This window comes from Nanorana parkeri, unplaced genomic scaffold (assembly GCF_000935625.1).
Source record: "Nanorana parkeri isolate BGI_ZX_2015 unplaced genomic scaffold, ASM93562v1 scaffold978, whole genome shotgun sequence".
Lineage (NCBI taxonomy): Eukaryota > Metazoa > Chordata > Amphibia > Anura > Dicroglossidae > Nanorana > Nanorana parkeri.
Window position 1 is genome coordinate 144,720 of NW_017307246.1, and position 16,670 is coordinate 161,389.

The window sequence follows — 16,670 nt, forward strand, 5'->3', positions numbered from 1 at the left end:
TTCACTTCAGGCTGGTACGGCTGATTTCAGCCGTATATCGGCTGAAATCAGCCGTACATCGGGTGGCTTCGTGTGGCTTCGGGTCGGCCGAACATGCTCAGCATGTTCGGCCAACCCGAAGTGCAGAAGGAGTTCGACTCAGCCGATCCAACATCTGGATCGGCTAAGCCGAACCTCCGGCAGGCTACTCGCTGCTGTTCGGTCTATTCTTAAAGATGCCGAACAGCAGTGAGTGAATAGCCGAATGCCGCTGTGCGGCATTCGGCTCTGCTGTTCTGCTTGGTCACTCTGTGGGACTAAGCAGAACAGAAAAATGGTTTAAAAAGTAAAAAAAAAAAATAGAAAGCGATTGTGCGGAGCATGCAGTGACAGCTAGCTCATGGTGACATTTTTTTTTTATTCTGACGGCAGCCAACGGCTCCATGTCAGAATAAAAAAAAAAAGCAGGGAAAGTTTTACTCTGGTCGATCGAGCAGAGTGAACCTTTCTTGGAAAAAGTGTTTCTCTCCTGGGTGGCCAGGAGCGGGAGACTCCCGGAGCACCCGGGAGAGTTTGCTGTCTGGAGATCAGTGTCCCTGTTTAGCTGGTAACCAGGGACACTGATCTCTCTGCAAGTGGCCGGAGCCAGCCATGAGATGACGGCTGGCTCCGCCCAGCTTTCAGAAGCAGGCTGTAGGCCAGCCAACAGGCCAGCTTCGGCTTTCAGCGCGTCTCAGTCGAGCCGAGGCATATGCCTTCGGCTCGACTGAGCTGCTCTGCCAACTTCGGGAGCTGTACAGGCTAGGGAATACTCAGTAGAACTGAAGGGGTCCTGGGGCCGAAGCTAGTCGAAGGATCAGCCGAAGCTCCGGCTAGATCCTTCGGCTGCTTCGTGAATAGACCCCATAGTATTATATTGTGTTTGCATGCACTAACATTTTTTTTCAGAAAAATATCGATTTGATAAACATTCGTGCAAATATTGTGCAACATAAAATATTGAAGCTGCCATTTTTTATTCTAAAGGGCCTCTGCTTTCAGAAAATATATAATTGTTGGGGGGTCATTTTCTATCCAAAACGTCAGATTTTAACAAGTGTGTTAACATTTTTTAAAAATCTCCAGTGCTGAATTGGTTAAACATTTTTTTTCAGATTTTTAAAACTGCAGTTTTCATTAAATTAATCCTTAAGAATAAAGTTCTTTGTTCAGATACTTCCTGTTAAGAAGTGACCATCGTATCACAACTGTGCTCCACCCTTTCATCCTTTGTTACCCTTTCACATGTCCCTGATTAAGACTGCAAGTGGCCATGGTGACACACATTGTTCAAGCATAGCTCACCTTTTTTTACTATCAGACAGGAAATGGCCAGGAAAGGTTAGGTGTGCCAACTGCACCAACCCACTGTCTGCCCTTCAGCAGGGAACATTAGCACACATGCCTTGTCTAGCACATATGCTCAACCTGGTGGTAAAGCAGTTAGATACCCTGGCTTCCATGATTTCCTGCAGCAAGCCAGAAGAGTGTGCAGCCACTTCAGGTTGTCATGTCCAGCGAGTGTTAGCCTAGCATGCCTAGGCAACAGCAGCGTAACACAAGCTGCCTGTCAACTACGTGATATGGAATATACCCATATGCTGGAGCCAGACATTGGCTCCTGATTCAGCACACAGGTACTTGTGACCATCTTGTCATCATTTGAAAAGGTACTAGAATGGTACACTCCAACAAGAAGGGGGATCACTAACTCTGGTATTCCTACTGGAGCACACACTGTAATAGACTGGGCACTGGAGGCACAGCAGCAGGACTTCTTGGTGTATCAGGGCCTGGGGGAGTAGTGTGAGGAGAAGGTAATGTACAGTAATGTATGGCAGGCGTCCAGGGGTATGTTTTACCCCTACCAAAACCCTATGTGATGTTGAGGTGTTGTTCTTTCAGGAAACTATTGTCGTCAGCAACTACAAAGACTCAGCGTCCTATGCTTCAGGAAAGGTGCTGTGAATTTTATGGTTCTCTTTCCATAGAGTAGCAGAAGCCTCTTTCGTGGCCATCTTTTTTCAATACAAAGCTGTCTATGCATCTGATGTGGCTGCTACTTCCACTGCTGAATTCTGGCCTAAAATTGTCTTTTTTTCCCCAAGTCAAAATTATTAAAATTGGAGCATTGCTGCTGTATTTAAGTCAAGCTAAACGTAAAATTTAAAAAATCATTTACACATGCTAAATATGTTATGTCGATGTCGCTGATGCTGTCCACTGGAATCATACTGTTCCATTATACCTTATACAGCTTAAGGGCATCTCCTAAGCATGTATTAGAAAGGAATTGTGTGTTTCCCCTGCTGCCCTTGAAGATGTATAAAAAAAGAGGGCCCTCTTCCCTCTGTACTGTATTTTAAATATTTTGCATTGGCACATGTCCCTCATGACAGTGTGCAGCTACCTGTGCTATTTGTTTGAAAATCCCTTACCTACCCTGTTTCCCCTAAAATAAGACCTACCCTGAAAATAAGACCTAGTACTATTTTTGGGAATTGCTAAAATATAAGACCTACCCCAGAAATAAGACCTAGTTGTGACCATTCCCAGGGCCGGTGGTGGCATAAGGGGGAACTTGAAGAGCCGCGGGAAAGAATCAGCGGTGCCAACAAAGCCAGCGCTAGAGGAAGCAAGGTGGCAATGAAGGGAGCAGAGCTGCATAAGCTGATGCCTCCTCTATAGCGCCGGCTCCTATTACAGGCAGAGTGATACCAAATGCACCCCGCCTGTGAGGAATCGATAGTGAAAGTACGCTTCGCTCATTCTGGCCAGCAATTGGTTAGCAAATTGCTCTTGACAAGGTACGGCACCCCTGATTGCCTTGATCATCATATTTTTGTGCATGAATACATGTAGACTTTTCTACATGAACAAATGTGGATTGTTGTACATTAAAAAAAAAAAAAAAATAAGACCTACCCTGAAAATAAGACCTAGTGTGTTTTTTTGAGCCAAAAAAAATAGAAGTAAGTGTCTTATTTTCAGGGAAACACGGTATTAGCCTTGAAAATGGTCTGAATTGATTGTCAAGCTTTGCCCCCCATTGACTTCACTTCGGGATTCAGAATTAAGTTCGCAATTTCTGTTATTCACAAAAAGTTAGATGAATGGCCCATGGATCAAATCAAAGGAGATTCGATGATCACTATTTATTGGAGGTAGTGCTACCGCCACTAAATGGCAGATCCCCAGCTGCTGTTTGTAAGAAAAAAATTATTTAAAGGATTTGTTTATTTTTAATGTTGCCATTTAAGCAGCATTAAGGGCTTATTCACACCAATTACAGTGAGTTCCAGCGCGGTTAGCTGCTGGAACGCACTGTATCGCATCCTAGCTGGCTCCCTGCATTATGGGATAGGAGGGGGGGGCATGGTAAACGGTATTTGTTTACAACATTTTTCGCATCTGTACATGTCCTCCTGACAGTGCCTAGCTTTAACAAAAGCTTGCAAACTGGCCCTGAAAAAGGCCAGAAAAAATAACAAGATTCAGTGCCCATGGACTTGGTGCTATGTCCAGGTTCAGCTAATTTTTTCATCGTTTCGCCGAACCTCCTGCACACCAAACTTTTCCAGTTTCTCTCATCCCTAGTTACAGCTTGTAAATCATGCGGGTATTAAAAAAATCTGTGCTTCGTTCTCCGTGAAAATTGAAAATCATGGCCATGTAATGTGCAATATATATGTTCATAATGTGACTTTGAGGTCAGTGACTATGGACCACCCAGATTCCTCGGTGTTTGGACTATTACTGAAAATACCTCTATTATAATCTGTCCCAAATCTTAGTCATCACTGACCAGTTCTCATAATTTAAACAAGTATAAAAAATCTTCTGTCTTCGGTAAGAGTATACCTCTGCCAGTGACACTGAAATTGTAGTGCTGCTCCATAAAAATAAGCTTATTTTCTATGCTGTTTACTAATTGAAATAACTTTGCATGCATCACTATGGAAACACTAGTCAGATGGTCTCTAGTGGCATATAATTGGGTAATCCATGGTAACACGCTGATACCCAGATATTGCTTTCCTTCCACAATAGCTTTTATTATCACAGGACTGGAGATGGCACATTTGTCCTTGTCTTTAGTATTATGACTTTCTTTTTCCGGCCTGAGCTTTCATTATACTTCATAAGTTGCTATAAGAAACCTTCCACCTTTTCAAGTTCACACAGGAAACAACAAACAATGATTATGTAAATCATACTCGAGCTGCTCAGACATTTGAATAAAGAAAATGTTTCTCAGTGTAATAAATTAATTTTTCTTTTGTTCTGTATTTACAAGGCTAAATTCTTACCATGCTGAGCTATAACCTAGACTAGAGCATCATATATTGTGCCTCAGTTCAGTAGCTATGATAGTAGAAGCAATAAATCAGCAGGATGTATTTGCAAGCATAGTCAGTCACAGGTGTTGCCGGTCTATGGTCATTGCTACAACCAGGGCCGGTGCTAGGATTCTTGCCTACACAGGCAAGGGGCATTTTTGCGCCCCCCCCTCCCCAACCCCCCTGTAAAAACAGGGCATTTTGACAATGCCCCGATGTTTGCGCTATGGTTTTTTTTTTTTCTTCACTTACCTTCGGCGCAGGAGAGCAGCGGCGAGTCAGCGCTGATCCGGTGGGAGGAGCTCCAGGTGGGGTCCTAATTTAGGTGGCCGGCGACTACCTGAGGTGCCGCGCGTGTCAGGATCCTCTGGCAGTCGCCGGCCTGCTAAGGACCCCACCTGGAGCTCCTCCCACTGGATCAGCGCTGACTCGCCTCTGCTCTCCCGCACCGAAGGTAAGTGGAAAAAAAAACATAGCGCAAACATCGGGGCATTTTAACAAGTACAAGTATTTGTTAAAATGCCCTGTTTTTTCCGCCCTCACCCTGCAGCGCCCTCAGGCGGCCGTCTGACTTGCCTTGCGGTAGCGCAGGGGCCTGGCTATAACTTCTGTGGAACTCTTATATTCACTGAAAGCTAACAGCAGGCTACACCTGGGACATCGTAGACATTGCTGACCTCTATCACAAATCCAGTAACTGTACAATAAAAGTGTTCCACATGTTAAATGATTGTCAGAAGTTTCATTTTCTTTTTTAGGTGTCTCTAGTAAGTGGAATGTTGAAAATGATATAGCTGCTGTCACTGTCCTCATAAAGCTCCTTGATAGCTGCCAAGTACTGCTTGCAATTTAGTTATGGTAAATAGTGTTCACAGGTGGTGGTGACTGTGTCCGACTGCATCCATATCAGTCATCTTGGATGTGAATTAGTGCATCAATATGATTTCTTCTAGCTACATTGCAGGAGTTTTAGACTGTTTTCTTATTAGAGACTTACTTGCCAAAAGTAAAAATGTTATATATTGTAGCTTATCAATTCTTAAATGAGGTGGCTGCATTAGAATTATTTTTTTGGCCTTTTTCCTTAGATTCACCTGGTGATCAGGCCAGTAAGTCTGTTATTTTTTAACTTCCTTTAACAGACCAAGCTGTCCAGCACAAGTATCAGATAGAGGGTTCAGTCAAGCCATTTAACACTGATAGGGGTGCTTACAAAGGTAAGCTTTGATTAATGTATGTAAAACCTTTATCTCAAAAGGAAAAATTAACTGCTGCTGAAATTAAAAAAAAAAAAATTGTTGGCTGGAGCTCAGCTTTAATTTTTAGTCAAAGCCATCTACATCTGCTGATGCAGCTAACACTACCCTCTCCACAGGGTGACAATGCTGCTGTCCAAGGGTGGCTCCATTGCTCCTCCATACAGTGGAGTCACGCTAAGTCAGGAAGTATGTTATAAGCCAGTGACGTGCAGTGCCTTCCATGCTGGGTGAGGCATTCCCCAGACCCTTCCGCAGCCCACCCCGCCCCATCCCACCGAAGCTCCGCCCCATCCCACAAAAGCTCCGCCCCATCCCGCTGAAGCCATGCTCCCAACTCAGTAACCAAGCTATGTGTGGAGGAGGGAGGGAGGAGGAAGGGAAAAGACAGGGAGGAGCCTCCTTGTCCCTCACTTTCTCATCAGTGGTGAGGCATCGAGATTGATGTCCTCAGTGTTTTGTTTTGTTTTTTCTGGGGGTTTTTTATATGACAGCTTGGACCAATGGCGCTTTGCCATTGGTTCAAACCATCCACAGAACTCAAGACTCTAACACAGAGCAGAGTTAGAGGCTTGAGTTCTATGTTAGGTTACACAAGCAGTGTGCAAGCCCGCTGCTGAGTAAACTAACTAGCTGTCAAAAGCTGGATGCAGCGCTGTCTTTAATTAACAGGCATTACTCCGTCCATGACAGGTTACACAACGGGGAGGATTTCCCTGCTGTGTAACCTGTTAGAAGCTGCTCTGAATGGAGAAAAAGCTGTCTGCTTCAGACTCGAAGCTGACAGCTTTTTCCTCCATAATACTAGGTGAGGCTCTGCCTCACTAGGTGAGGATCAATAGCTGAATTACCGGCAATTGGTCTGATATTGCCATATGACCTTTCGTAGACAAACTTCAGTGATTGGTCAGTTTTAATTTAAATAGAGCAGGATACAGAAGAGTTCCCTTAGGTTCTGATGAAGGGGCGTGCCCCTGAAACGCCTAGACCTTCCGAACTCACAGGGGCAGAGGACTTTGATTTGTTTCATCCCGTGAGACTCCCGCTGTCAGAGTTTCATATTTCATCGACTCATCAGTTTCATATTGCATGCTTTTTATTGACCGACCTTTTTGTAAGTATAATTTCAGCTGTGTGTCGTACAAATAAATAACCCTTTTACACTATGGAGACGCTCTGTTTTGTTTTTTGTTTCCCAGATCGAGGGTCTTGTTGACCGGTGGGAGCAGCCTCTTTTGTGTATCCACTAACATCAAATTGGGCTTTTTCTTGCAACCGGCGTCGCCGGTATTTGTCGTTTTTTTGTTGCTGTGTAACCTGTTAGAAGCTGCTCTGAATGGAGAAAAAGCTGTCTACTTCAGACTCGAAGATGACAGCTTTTTCCTCCATAATACTAGGTGAGGCTCTGCCACACCTGCCTCCCCTGACTGCACATCCCTGTTACAGGCTGGATCTGCAGGTGAAAATAAAGGGGAAAAAGGAAAAACTAATGCAGCCACTACATTTAAAGATTAGTAAGCTGCAATATATTAATGTTTGTTTTTGGGTTTAGATATGCTTTAACTTGTGCCAGGTCACAAATATTATAGCTCTCAATTGAGATTTGTAGAAACTTATAATGCCCCTCACATCAACTACTGCGTCTCCCTATACAGGAACTTTGATATTGTTCTGGTTTATAATTCTTTACCATGCAGCTTCCAAATTCCAAGTTCTTTTTTTTATAGGTGGTAAAGAGCACTAATGGCTATAAACAAAGTACATCTGTGTTGTTGATAGGCTGTACTGAAGCATATTGTCACTGTCTTTTGCGTTCTTACCTACTAAGCTTGCATATTTGAAAGGGGATGAAGATAAGTATCAACAGAATGTAGAAAGGGCTATCAAGAAAACCTGTCACTGCACTCTGATTGGAGAAAGTGCAGGTGCACTTGAAAGTTTAAGAGCTTGTTCACACCATGTCCGAACCAGATCCAGACCAGAATGTTTTTTTTGTCCGCACCTCAAATGCATCCCAATGTATTGCTATGGTATTTCTGGGATCTTTTCACATCAGTGCAGTCAGTTCAGGTGCAGAAAAATTATATATATATATATATATATATATATTAGTGGTCAGTCTAGGTACAAATGTGGTCAATCTAGGTTAACCTCCCTGGCGGTATAATTTTTGTCTTTTTTTCATGTCATTTTTCGTTCTATTTTTTTTCGAATTTTTTTCGTCTTTGTCGGGTTTTTTTTTAAATATCCCTCCGGTTCTGCCCCCTGTGACGCGTACGCTCGCAAGGGATGGTACCTGGAAGAGGGATGCCGGCATTGGCCGGAGAACACAGCGTGGCTCGAGGGACAAGGTAAGTAAATACTATGCGGCATTCCCGAGTTTAGCTCGGGGTTACCGCTTATGTTATGGAAAAGTAACCCCGAGCTTGGGAATACCGCCAGGGAGGTTAAACAATATAAGGTCAATGTGGTTAAACATATATTGAGGGAGAATTATCAACAAAATCTGGAGCAGTTGCCTATGGCAACCAATCAGCTTCTCTCTTGTTTGTTTAGTTAAGCTTTAAAAATGAAACATGGATGCTGATTGGTTACCATGCACAGCTGCTCCAGATTTTGCCTGCACCAGTTTTGATAAATTTCTCTAATTGTTTCTTTGGGTCTGATTTTTTGAAACAGAATCAAACGGAAGATATTCAAACCTTGTTCCATGATGCTTGGAGACAACTATCTGGGGAGGCTGCAAGTGCGCAGGAAATATTCTAGGTGAAGGAGATGTTATAAGCTAAAAGAAGGAGTATTCTCAATAAACGATTGAAGGTATAGCAGAAAAAGACACAAGGAAATCGAATGAAAGATTACATGGAAAGAAAAGTCATGTAAAATGCAAATGCAGAAGAGAATACAAAAACAACAATCTAAACAAAAGTAGACATTGAACTCAAACAAGTGCTGTGCAGGGATTGCAGTAAATGTCTGTATTAATGTGCGTTGAGTAGACAATATATATTATGAGGATTTCCTTCAGCCTTGTTATTTTGTTTTGATGTTCACTATAACGACTGCACAATCTTCCCTCCTTACCTTCAAAGCAAAATAATTTATTCTAACCTTTTCATTGCTTGGTACATGTATTAAGAACCTTCACCTACAGCAATAAATTATAAAGAGCCATAAAACCATCTTCTAAAATCAGGTCACTACGTAAAGGAGATTTATCAAGCATATTATCAGCAGTACAAGAGGGGTAAACCTAGAACAAATCTCATTTAGGAAACTGTTTAAGATGTATTTCCATTCAGTGTATTCTTAGGACAACACAACTGTGACAGTTCTGCAGATTTGAAACAGATTTGAGACATTTATATAAAGATCTGAGACTTATTTCATATAGTTATGCAAAGATCTAAAATGTATTTGATATAGTTATACAAGGATCTGAGACGATTTCATATAACTATGCAAGGATCGGAGACTGATTTCATATTGTTATACAAAGATCTGAGACTGATTTGATATAGGTATGCAAGGATCTGAGACTGATTTCATATAGCTATGCAAGGATCTGAGACTGATTTCATATAGCTATGCAAGGATCTGAGACTGATTTCATATAGCTATGCAAGGATCTGAGACTGATTTCATATAGCTATGCAAGGATCTGAGACTGATTTCATATAGCTATGCAAGGATCTCAGACTGATTTCATATAGCTATGCAAGGATCGGAGGCTGATTTCATATAGCTATGCAAGGATCCGAGAGTGATTTTTCATATAGCTATGCAAGGATCTGAGACTGATTTCATATACCTATGCAAGGATCGGAGGCTGATTTCATATAGCTATGCAAGGATCGGAGGCTGATTTCATATAGCTATGCAAGGATCCGAGAGTGATTTTTCATATAGCTATGCAAGGATCTGAGGCTGATTTCATATAGCTATGCAAGGATCCGAGACTGATTTCATATAGCTATGCAGGGATCTGAGACTGATTTCATATAGCTATGCAAGGATCTGAGACTGATTTCATATAGCTATGCAAGGATCTGGGACTGATTTTGTATAGCTATGCAAGGATCTGAGACTGATTTCATATAGCTATGCAGGGATCTGAGACTGATTTCATATAGCTATGCAAGGATCTGAGACTGATTTGCAGAAGTGCAATTTAGCCTCCTTTAGCAGCAGCTACATAATCTATATATATTCATACATGAATGTTTACTAGAAATGATAATACTATTAAATTCTAAGACTGACGTCATGCATCACATCATGTATACGTTAGTAAGTCATCTCTTCCTTAGCTTTCTGATATTTGAAAATTAAATAGACATAAATCTATCCTATTATACTTACAACAATAACAAACAATGCAGGTGCCACAAATGCCCATATTGCTCCTTTCTGCAGAGACAGCCAACAGCTAAAAAAAAAAAAAATGCATTTTAATACAGACCTCAGAATATGACTCTTAAAAAGAAACAACAGACAACATATTTATGTTATGCAAAATTAAAGTGACATTAAAAGTTTTTGTTTTACTTTACGTTTTCTATTTATTGTTGCCAGGCTTATTTAAAAAAAACTTTTTTTATATTTTCATTTTTTTTATTTCCTCATTCTCTAGTGGTGTCCAAACTGCTAGCTCTCCCCATCCCACCATGGGTGCCTCCATAAACTAGCGGTGTGTGCACGCTCATGGCTGTGCCCGCACCTACCTGTGTGTGTCCATAGACCCACACAGCGAGCTGCCGGCCATGCCACCACCCTTGTAGTAACAGTTTGACTGACAGCATGAAAAAGCCTATGGCTCCTCTGCCCTCAGTACCCTCCCCTACAATCAGGAAGTTCGGGGAACCCTGAGTATCTTCCAGATCACGGCGAAGGATAGAAGCAGCTGCAGGTAAGTGTGTGTGTGTGTGTGTGTGTGTGTGGGTCAATGTGCAGAGAATGCATTAAGATTTAAAAAAAAAAAAAAACACCCAGCCTTTAGTACTACTTTCAAATATAAAACACTTGTGCTACAGTCAGGAAGTATGTGCAATTAACTTTATCATGGATTTTTTGTGATTCATTGCAGTTCAAACCTACTATCTCCCTAGTGTACCTATTGGCAGGACTTCAGCCTCTTGTATAATTTTACACCATGTAACTTCCCTTTCTCTGTCAGAAAGACAGCAAGGAGCCAATTAAAGAAGAACTATGGGGTTGAGGGTTTTCCCCATAGTTCTTCTTAGGGTAACGGGAGGACACAAACTAGCATCCTCCCGTCACCCTAAGCTCAGTCACCCTAAGCTACAGTTCACGGTATACTGAGACGCCGCAGTATACCGCGAGCTACAGCTCGCAGTATACTTAGATGCCTCAGCTGAAGCGAATCCCGACAATTATGTCTGGATCCGCCCAGCTGCGTGAGTGACAGCTGGTTCTGCTTATCTAGAGCCAGACCCAGCTGTACCCGCCCCCTCCCCCATCTGTTCTGCCAGTCAGCCCTTGAGAATCGGAGCGGGGAGGGGGGAATCCAGCCCCTCCCGTCACGGCAGAGTGCCGTGACAGGATCGAGAAGTGAGCGCTGGTATGTGTTCGCTCACTTCCCGATCTACTGAGCCAACCTGTGACAGTCTCATTGAAAAGCACTCACCTCATAGTTCTCCTTTAAAGGATGGTCTACACTTTACCATAGGTTAGATATTGGTGTTACCTAAGCATCATTACTAGCATGATTTTATGCACTAAGATAGCCTGGTTGACTACAGATATTTCTTGATGGGTGCAAAAATACTACGTCCTTTTTATGCATTTCAAGGCATTTGTAAGAGCTTAGCTTTCATATCACATTTAAATGTTTCAATATTTAAGGACGTTTTGCGCGTTTCCGCATGTACGAATATGTGTGGAAAAACGCTAATACATGAGCGGAGCTTACAGTCATCATTTTTCTGAACAGCTGACTAACACTCTCCTAGCTCGGCTTCCCTGAACTTCCAGTCCAGTACAAGATCACAGGGGACAATCTCTAGCAGCTGTCCATCTTCTAGCTTGGAGAAGGCAAGAAGGAGGGAGGAAAGGGGGGGGCCGGAAGTAGTGCCTTGCTGTGCCTGTGGGAATGTGCAGACACACACAGCTTACCAGCACGCACAAGGGTGGCTCCATAAGACCCTGCAAGGGTAAGGAGCCACTCTAAAACACAATATCAAGGCCAGTGCTCAGGGGACTAGCTGATTCTGCAGGAAGCATAAACTTTTAAACAACAAGGAACAGCATCCATTGTTATTGATTGTAAGTAATTCAGACAGCTTTTTAAAAAGTTTAAAAACCTTTTGACTTTAATATCACTTTATTTATTCTTGAGGTCAAGCCTAACATATACAAATATATTATGACTTAGGTATTCATACTTGTCTCAAGAGCATTACAATTAACCACTTGAAGACCGCAGTGTGAAACCCCCTTCGTTTCCAGGCCATTTTTCAGTATTCAGCGCTGAGGTATTTTGACTAATAATCATTCCGTCATGCATCGCCGCACGGAAATTAATTTTATACCATTTTTTTTGAACTGATAGAGCTTTTGTTTGGAGGTATTTAATCACCACTGCAGTTTTTTTTTATAAAGAAAAAAGTACCAAAAATTTTGAAAAAAAACTACATTATGTTATTAAACATTTATTATTGCCCAATTTTTTGGCTTTAGAGCTTATGTATGCTTGTATATATCAAAGGCTATCATTTGCCAAACTTTCCCACTCCTGATTGCAGGTTGGGGGGCGCGCAAAAGCGAGAGGGGGAAAGAATGTTTTTTTAAATACCCACCCACCCTTATATGGCTGTCGTCTGGCTGTTTATTTACAATATCCAGGTGGCAACCAGTTCAACTGGTGCCATTAGTTATCCCTATCATCTCTGAATTAGGAGGACCTAGCTATATTTTCAAACATGGTTAACAATATATATAATCATGCACAGACAAATGAAAGGGTTTAAAACATATAAGCCAATATGTTAGCTGATTAGTCCTTAGATATTGAATATACATTTGTTTAAAGACACATTTGAGTCACCTAAGCCTCAAAATGCATACTAGGAAGATTTTCCTTCACTCTTTTTCCCAGGGACACTATAGGATGTGATATAAAACCTCTCTAAAGTGAGGGGAAATCTGTTTTATGTGGTAATAATGACAGTATAAGCCGTTAGTGTACAGAAGTCATGTTCTTAGAAGAGAACCCACAGAACAGGAACAGGAAACGCATCACAGGAAACAAGTGCCACAGAGATGAATCATAGAGTTGCATATAAACTAAACATAACACTCATAACAAAATCCACTCTTAAACAGTAATCACTGGAACAAGTGTCCCCATTAGAAAATGTCCCCATACCTCCGGTTCTGGTGACAACTGTACAATTTTGGATTTCCTCTCACTTTGATAATACTCATCAGGAGAAACAGAGTGAGTGACTCTCTTACGCATGGACACACACAGCAATAGAATGCTGATAAGGGCTTTTAAGAGTTCCATACTGTTTTTTAAGTTCACCAAATTATTTATTTGTAAGGGGCTGCTCCTAGACTCTAGAAAAATTTATTCTATGCAGATTTATCTAGGGCTGTCCCTACAATGAGGAAACCTGAGACTTTTGAGACGGCACCTCATTAAGCCACATAGGGGGGTGGCAGGTAGAGCGGCATGTTGGCAGTGCAGCAGTGGCAAAACAATAGCTCCCGGCCCAATCAGTGTCAAAAGTTGCGGGAGGAGCATTCCCCTCCCCTTTGTGAGGTATAGCTGCGGAACAAGGAGTGTGCCTGCCCCATCTAATTGTGCAGAGAGGCGGGTGTGGCAGTCACAGTTTTGAACAGGCCTGGGCGAACTGGGTTCACACCAAGCCTAGGCACATCATTAGTGAGTGTATACATATGTACTGTATGTATATATCTGAGTGTGTATATATAAAGTATATGTGTGTGTGTGTGTGCATTTATGTATGTATGTATCGGTCAGAATACATGAACAGTGACTTCTGTTGATTGGCTGCATTCACTGTTTCGCCTAACAGGCCTGGCTCCTTCAACAAAAGTTGATTTTAAAAAATCGACCTTTGTCAAACAAAGGTAGGTATTGTTTAACATTTTATTTATGTTATTGTTTATTATCTAAAACACAATTTTACCTACGTCTAGGTTCACACCTAACCATTGGGGTAATGCATGCGCATTAAAACATGTGCTGTGCTGCGTTAGTCATCCCATTTGAAATGTATGGGCTTACAATGCACCTCAACGGCTCAAAATGACCTTGAATTGGCAATCTTTCTGCATCTAGGGATAATCATCTATCCTGACCTATCTAAGCTGTTCCAAGCACGATTACATGCAGACATCCACTGAAAGATGCTGCCTCTGTCAGCCTGTCATTAACTTAAATAGGCAAAACCTTAACAGAGACACCTTGCATTTCCTACAGATTCTTGCAGCACAAATGTCTAGCCACAGCCAAAGGCCTTATTCACATGGGTTCCTGTCTGTTTCAATCAGCAGGGTAACCTTGCACAGATGCCCTGCTGATTGTCACTCACTTCTATGTCATACTTGCTTGTATGTCACTTTTTGAAATCTATGTATATTTAGTTTTTTCATCGAACTTGCGATAAAGGGAAAAACTGAACTAACAGAGCCATGTTAGGTCTATTGCGAGTCGAAAGTAAGCAGATATGCCTCCATTTACATCCAATTACCTCTGATCCCTAACAGTGGCATCACAAGGGGTGGCGTGGGGCGCAGCCCACACCCAGTTGACACCAATGGAGGGGTGATACCAAAATGACTGAAAGTTATTTTAGGTGTCACCTCTTCTGAAAAGTCGGGCACTCGGTCATGGACCAAGAGCCCGACAGGTGAGAGGAGGGGACCCGGCGGCATACCTTATCCCGCCGGGAGAATATCCCCTCCTCTCTCCGGTGTCCATCACCAAGATGGCTGCTGGCAGGCATCACAAAGATGGACGCGCATGTGTAATGACGTAATTGATCACGCGCATGGTGACATCACGCTCATGCGCAATGACGTCACGGCGGGTGTCATCCGTTATCCGCACTGAGTGACACCCAACCTCTGGACGCCCCTGATCCCTTACAATCAGGTCCTCCACATTGGAACTCTGTTTTGTTTTTTTCAGACCTAGACAGGGTAATCAGATGTAAACGTCATGTTAAGCCTGATGAAGGGGACCCTGCATGGCCTAGAAACGTTGCACTTTGGAGATGTGACATGATGCGTGAATAAAGAAGAGTTATACACACTACTCATCAGTGTGCTGTGATTACTCGTTACTGTTTGATGTAACTTCAGCAGTTACTACAGCACCCAGCTTTGCATATAGGGGTATCTGGTAAGGAGTGCGGCAGTATCCCTAGGGACTTTTATCAGGTGTAAAAAGACGCATGTCCGTTTACATCCGGCTGCCTATAGAGTTACATTGGGCTTCCAATCAGATCCACCTGAGAAACACACACAACATCTGGATCGACTGAGCCAAAGCTCTGGCAGATCACTCGCTGCTGTTTGCCCCTATTCTCATAGGGCCCGAAAGGCAGTGAGTGAATAGCCGAATGCCGCAGAGCATTAGGTAGCAAACAAAATAGAAAAAATGGAAACAAATGGAAAAAAAAATAAAAATTATTTAAATAAATGGAAAAAAAAATCAATAAAACTGTTATTAAAAAAAATGTAAAGAAAAGAAAAAAAAACAGAGTGGGGTCCCTCAACCAAACCATACCAGACCCCTTAGGTCTGGTAGGAAAGTTAGGAGGGACCTCTATTTTTAAAAAAAGAAAAAAAGTATGGGGTTCCCCCAAAAGTCATACCAGGCCCTTTAGGTCTGGTAGGAATTTTAAGAGGCACCCCAAGTTAAAAATAATGAAAAAAAGTGTGTGGAGTTGCCCCAAATTCATACCAGGCCCTTAGGGTCTGGCACAAATTTTCAAGGAGGAACCCCCCCCCTAAAAATGGGGGGGGGGGGAAACGTGGGGTTTCCCCTAAAATTCCAACCAGACCCTTGATCCGAGCACAGACCTGGCAGGGCAGGAAATGGGGGGGGGTAACGAGCGGACAGCACCCCCGTTCCTGCCATACCAGGTCACATGCCCTCATCCTGGGAGCGTGCTTTTCCAGGGTCCCACAGTCTGCCTGCAGGTCCCAGATAAATCAAAACAAATGAGCGGAGCCAGCCGTGACATCAGGGCTGGCTCCGCCCAGCTGTTGTCATTTGCGGGAGAACGGTCGGCTTCGGCTGACCTTTCTCCCTGCTTCGGCTGTCACTACGGCTCAACCAAGCCTAAGCATATGCGTTTGGCTCGGCTGAGCCACTCGGCTGCCTTCAGCTTCTGTACAGGCTTTTGTGAATAGCCCGTACAGCAGCCCTTCGATACGACTGAACCGAAGGGCTCAGGCGGCCGAAGCGATCCGAAGTATCAGCCAAAGCTACCACTAGATCCTTTGGCAGGTAAGCGAATAACCCTCTAGATGTTTAGTAGGTTACTCTTGCCTAATCATGATTAATTGGGCTGATTTACTAGTGGAGTTGAGAATTTTCACATAAATTGTATAAATATTCACTTCAGTTAACCATTTAGATAAAAAGCAAATTCTTGTTCACTTTGAATATTTAAACATGTGCAGATGATGTGGCAAACCAACACTTTTTTCTACATTTGTGGGGCCCACCAGACTCTAGGTGACCTATTGATTGAAATATATTTGACTTAAAATGTAAATGTAAAAAGGAGGCACAACACTACTAAAAATTAGGAAAGAACATATGAAATAGAGGAGGATGGAATCAGCCTTATCTGATACAGTCTTTTGGTAAAACCACTAAACTCTAAAGTAATGTTATTTTCTAGGGAAGAGTCTGATGGTGCAGTCTCTGAGGAAGTGTAAGGAGCTCTTAAAGTTGAATACAAATAAACACTGAATTTCTCAAACCAGCTCAGAAGCCCAGGGCTAAGAAGGAAAGACTGCTGCCTCAGGCAATAGCTTTTTCACTTAAAGA

General features: G+C 42.6%; 1 protein-coding gene across 1 annotated transcript in view; it reads right to left on the reverse strand.

Moving 5' to 3' along the window:
- Positions 1-16,670, reverse strand: part of ADGRD1 (adhesion G protein-coupled receptor D1) — a 486,234-nt gene that overhangs the window by 73,438 nt on the left and 396,126 nt on the right. Inside the window, exon 24 of the mRNA XM_018566815.1 lies at positions 9,977-10,043. Coding sequence (XP_018422317.1) covers positions 9,977-10,043 — 67 coding nt within the window. The remainder of the gene's footprint in view (positions 1-9,976; positions 10,044-16,670) is intronic.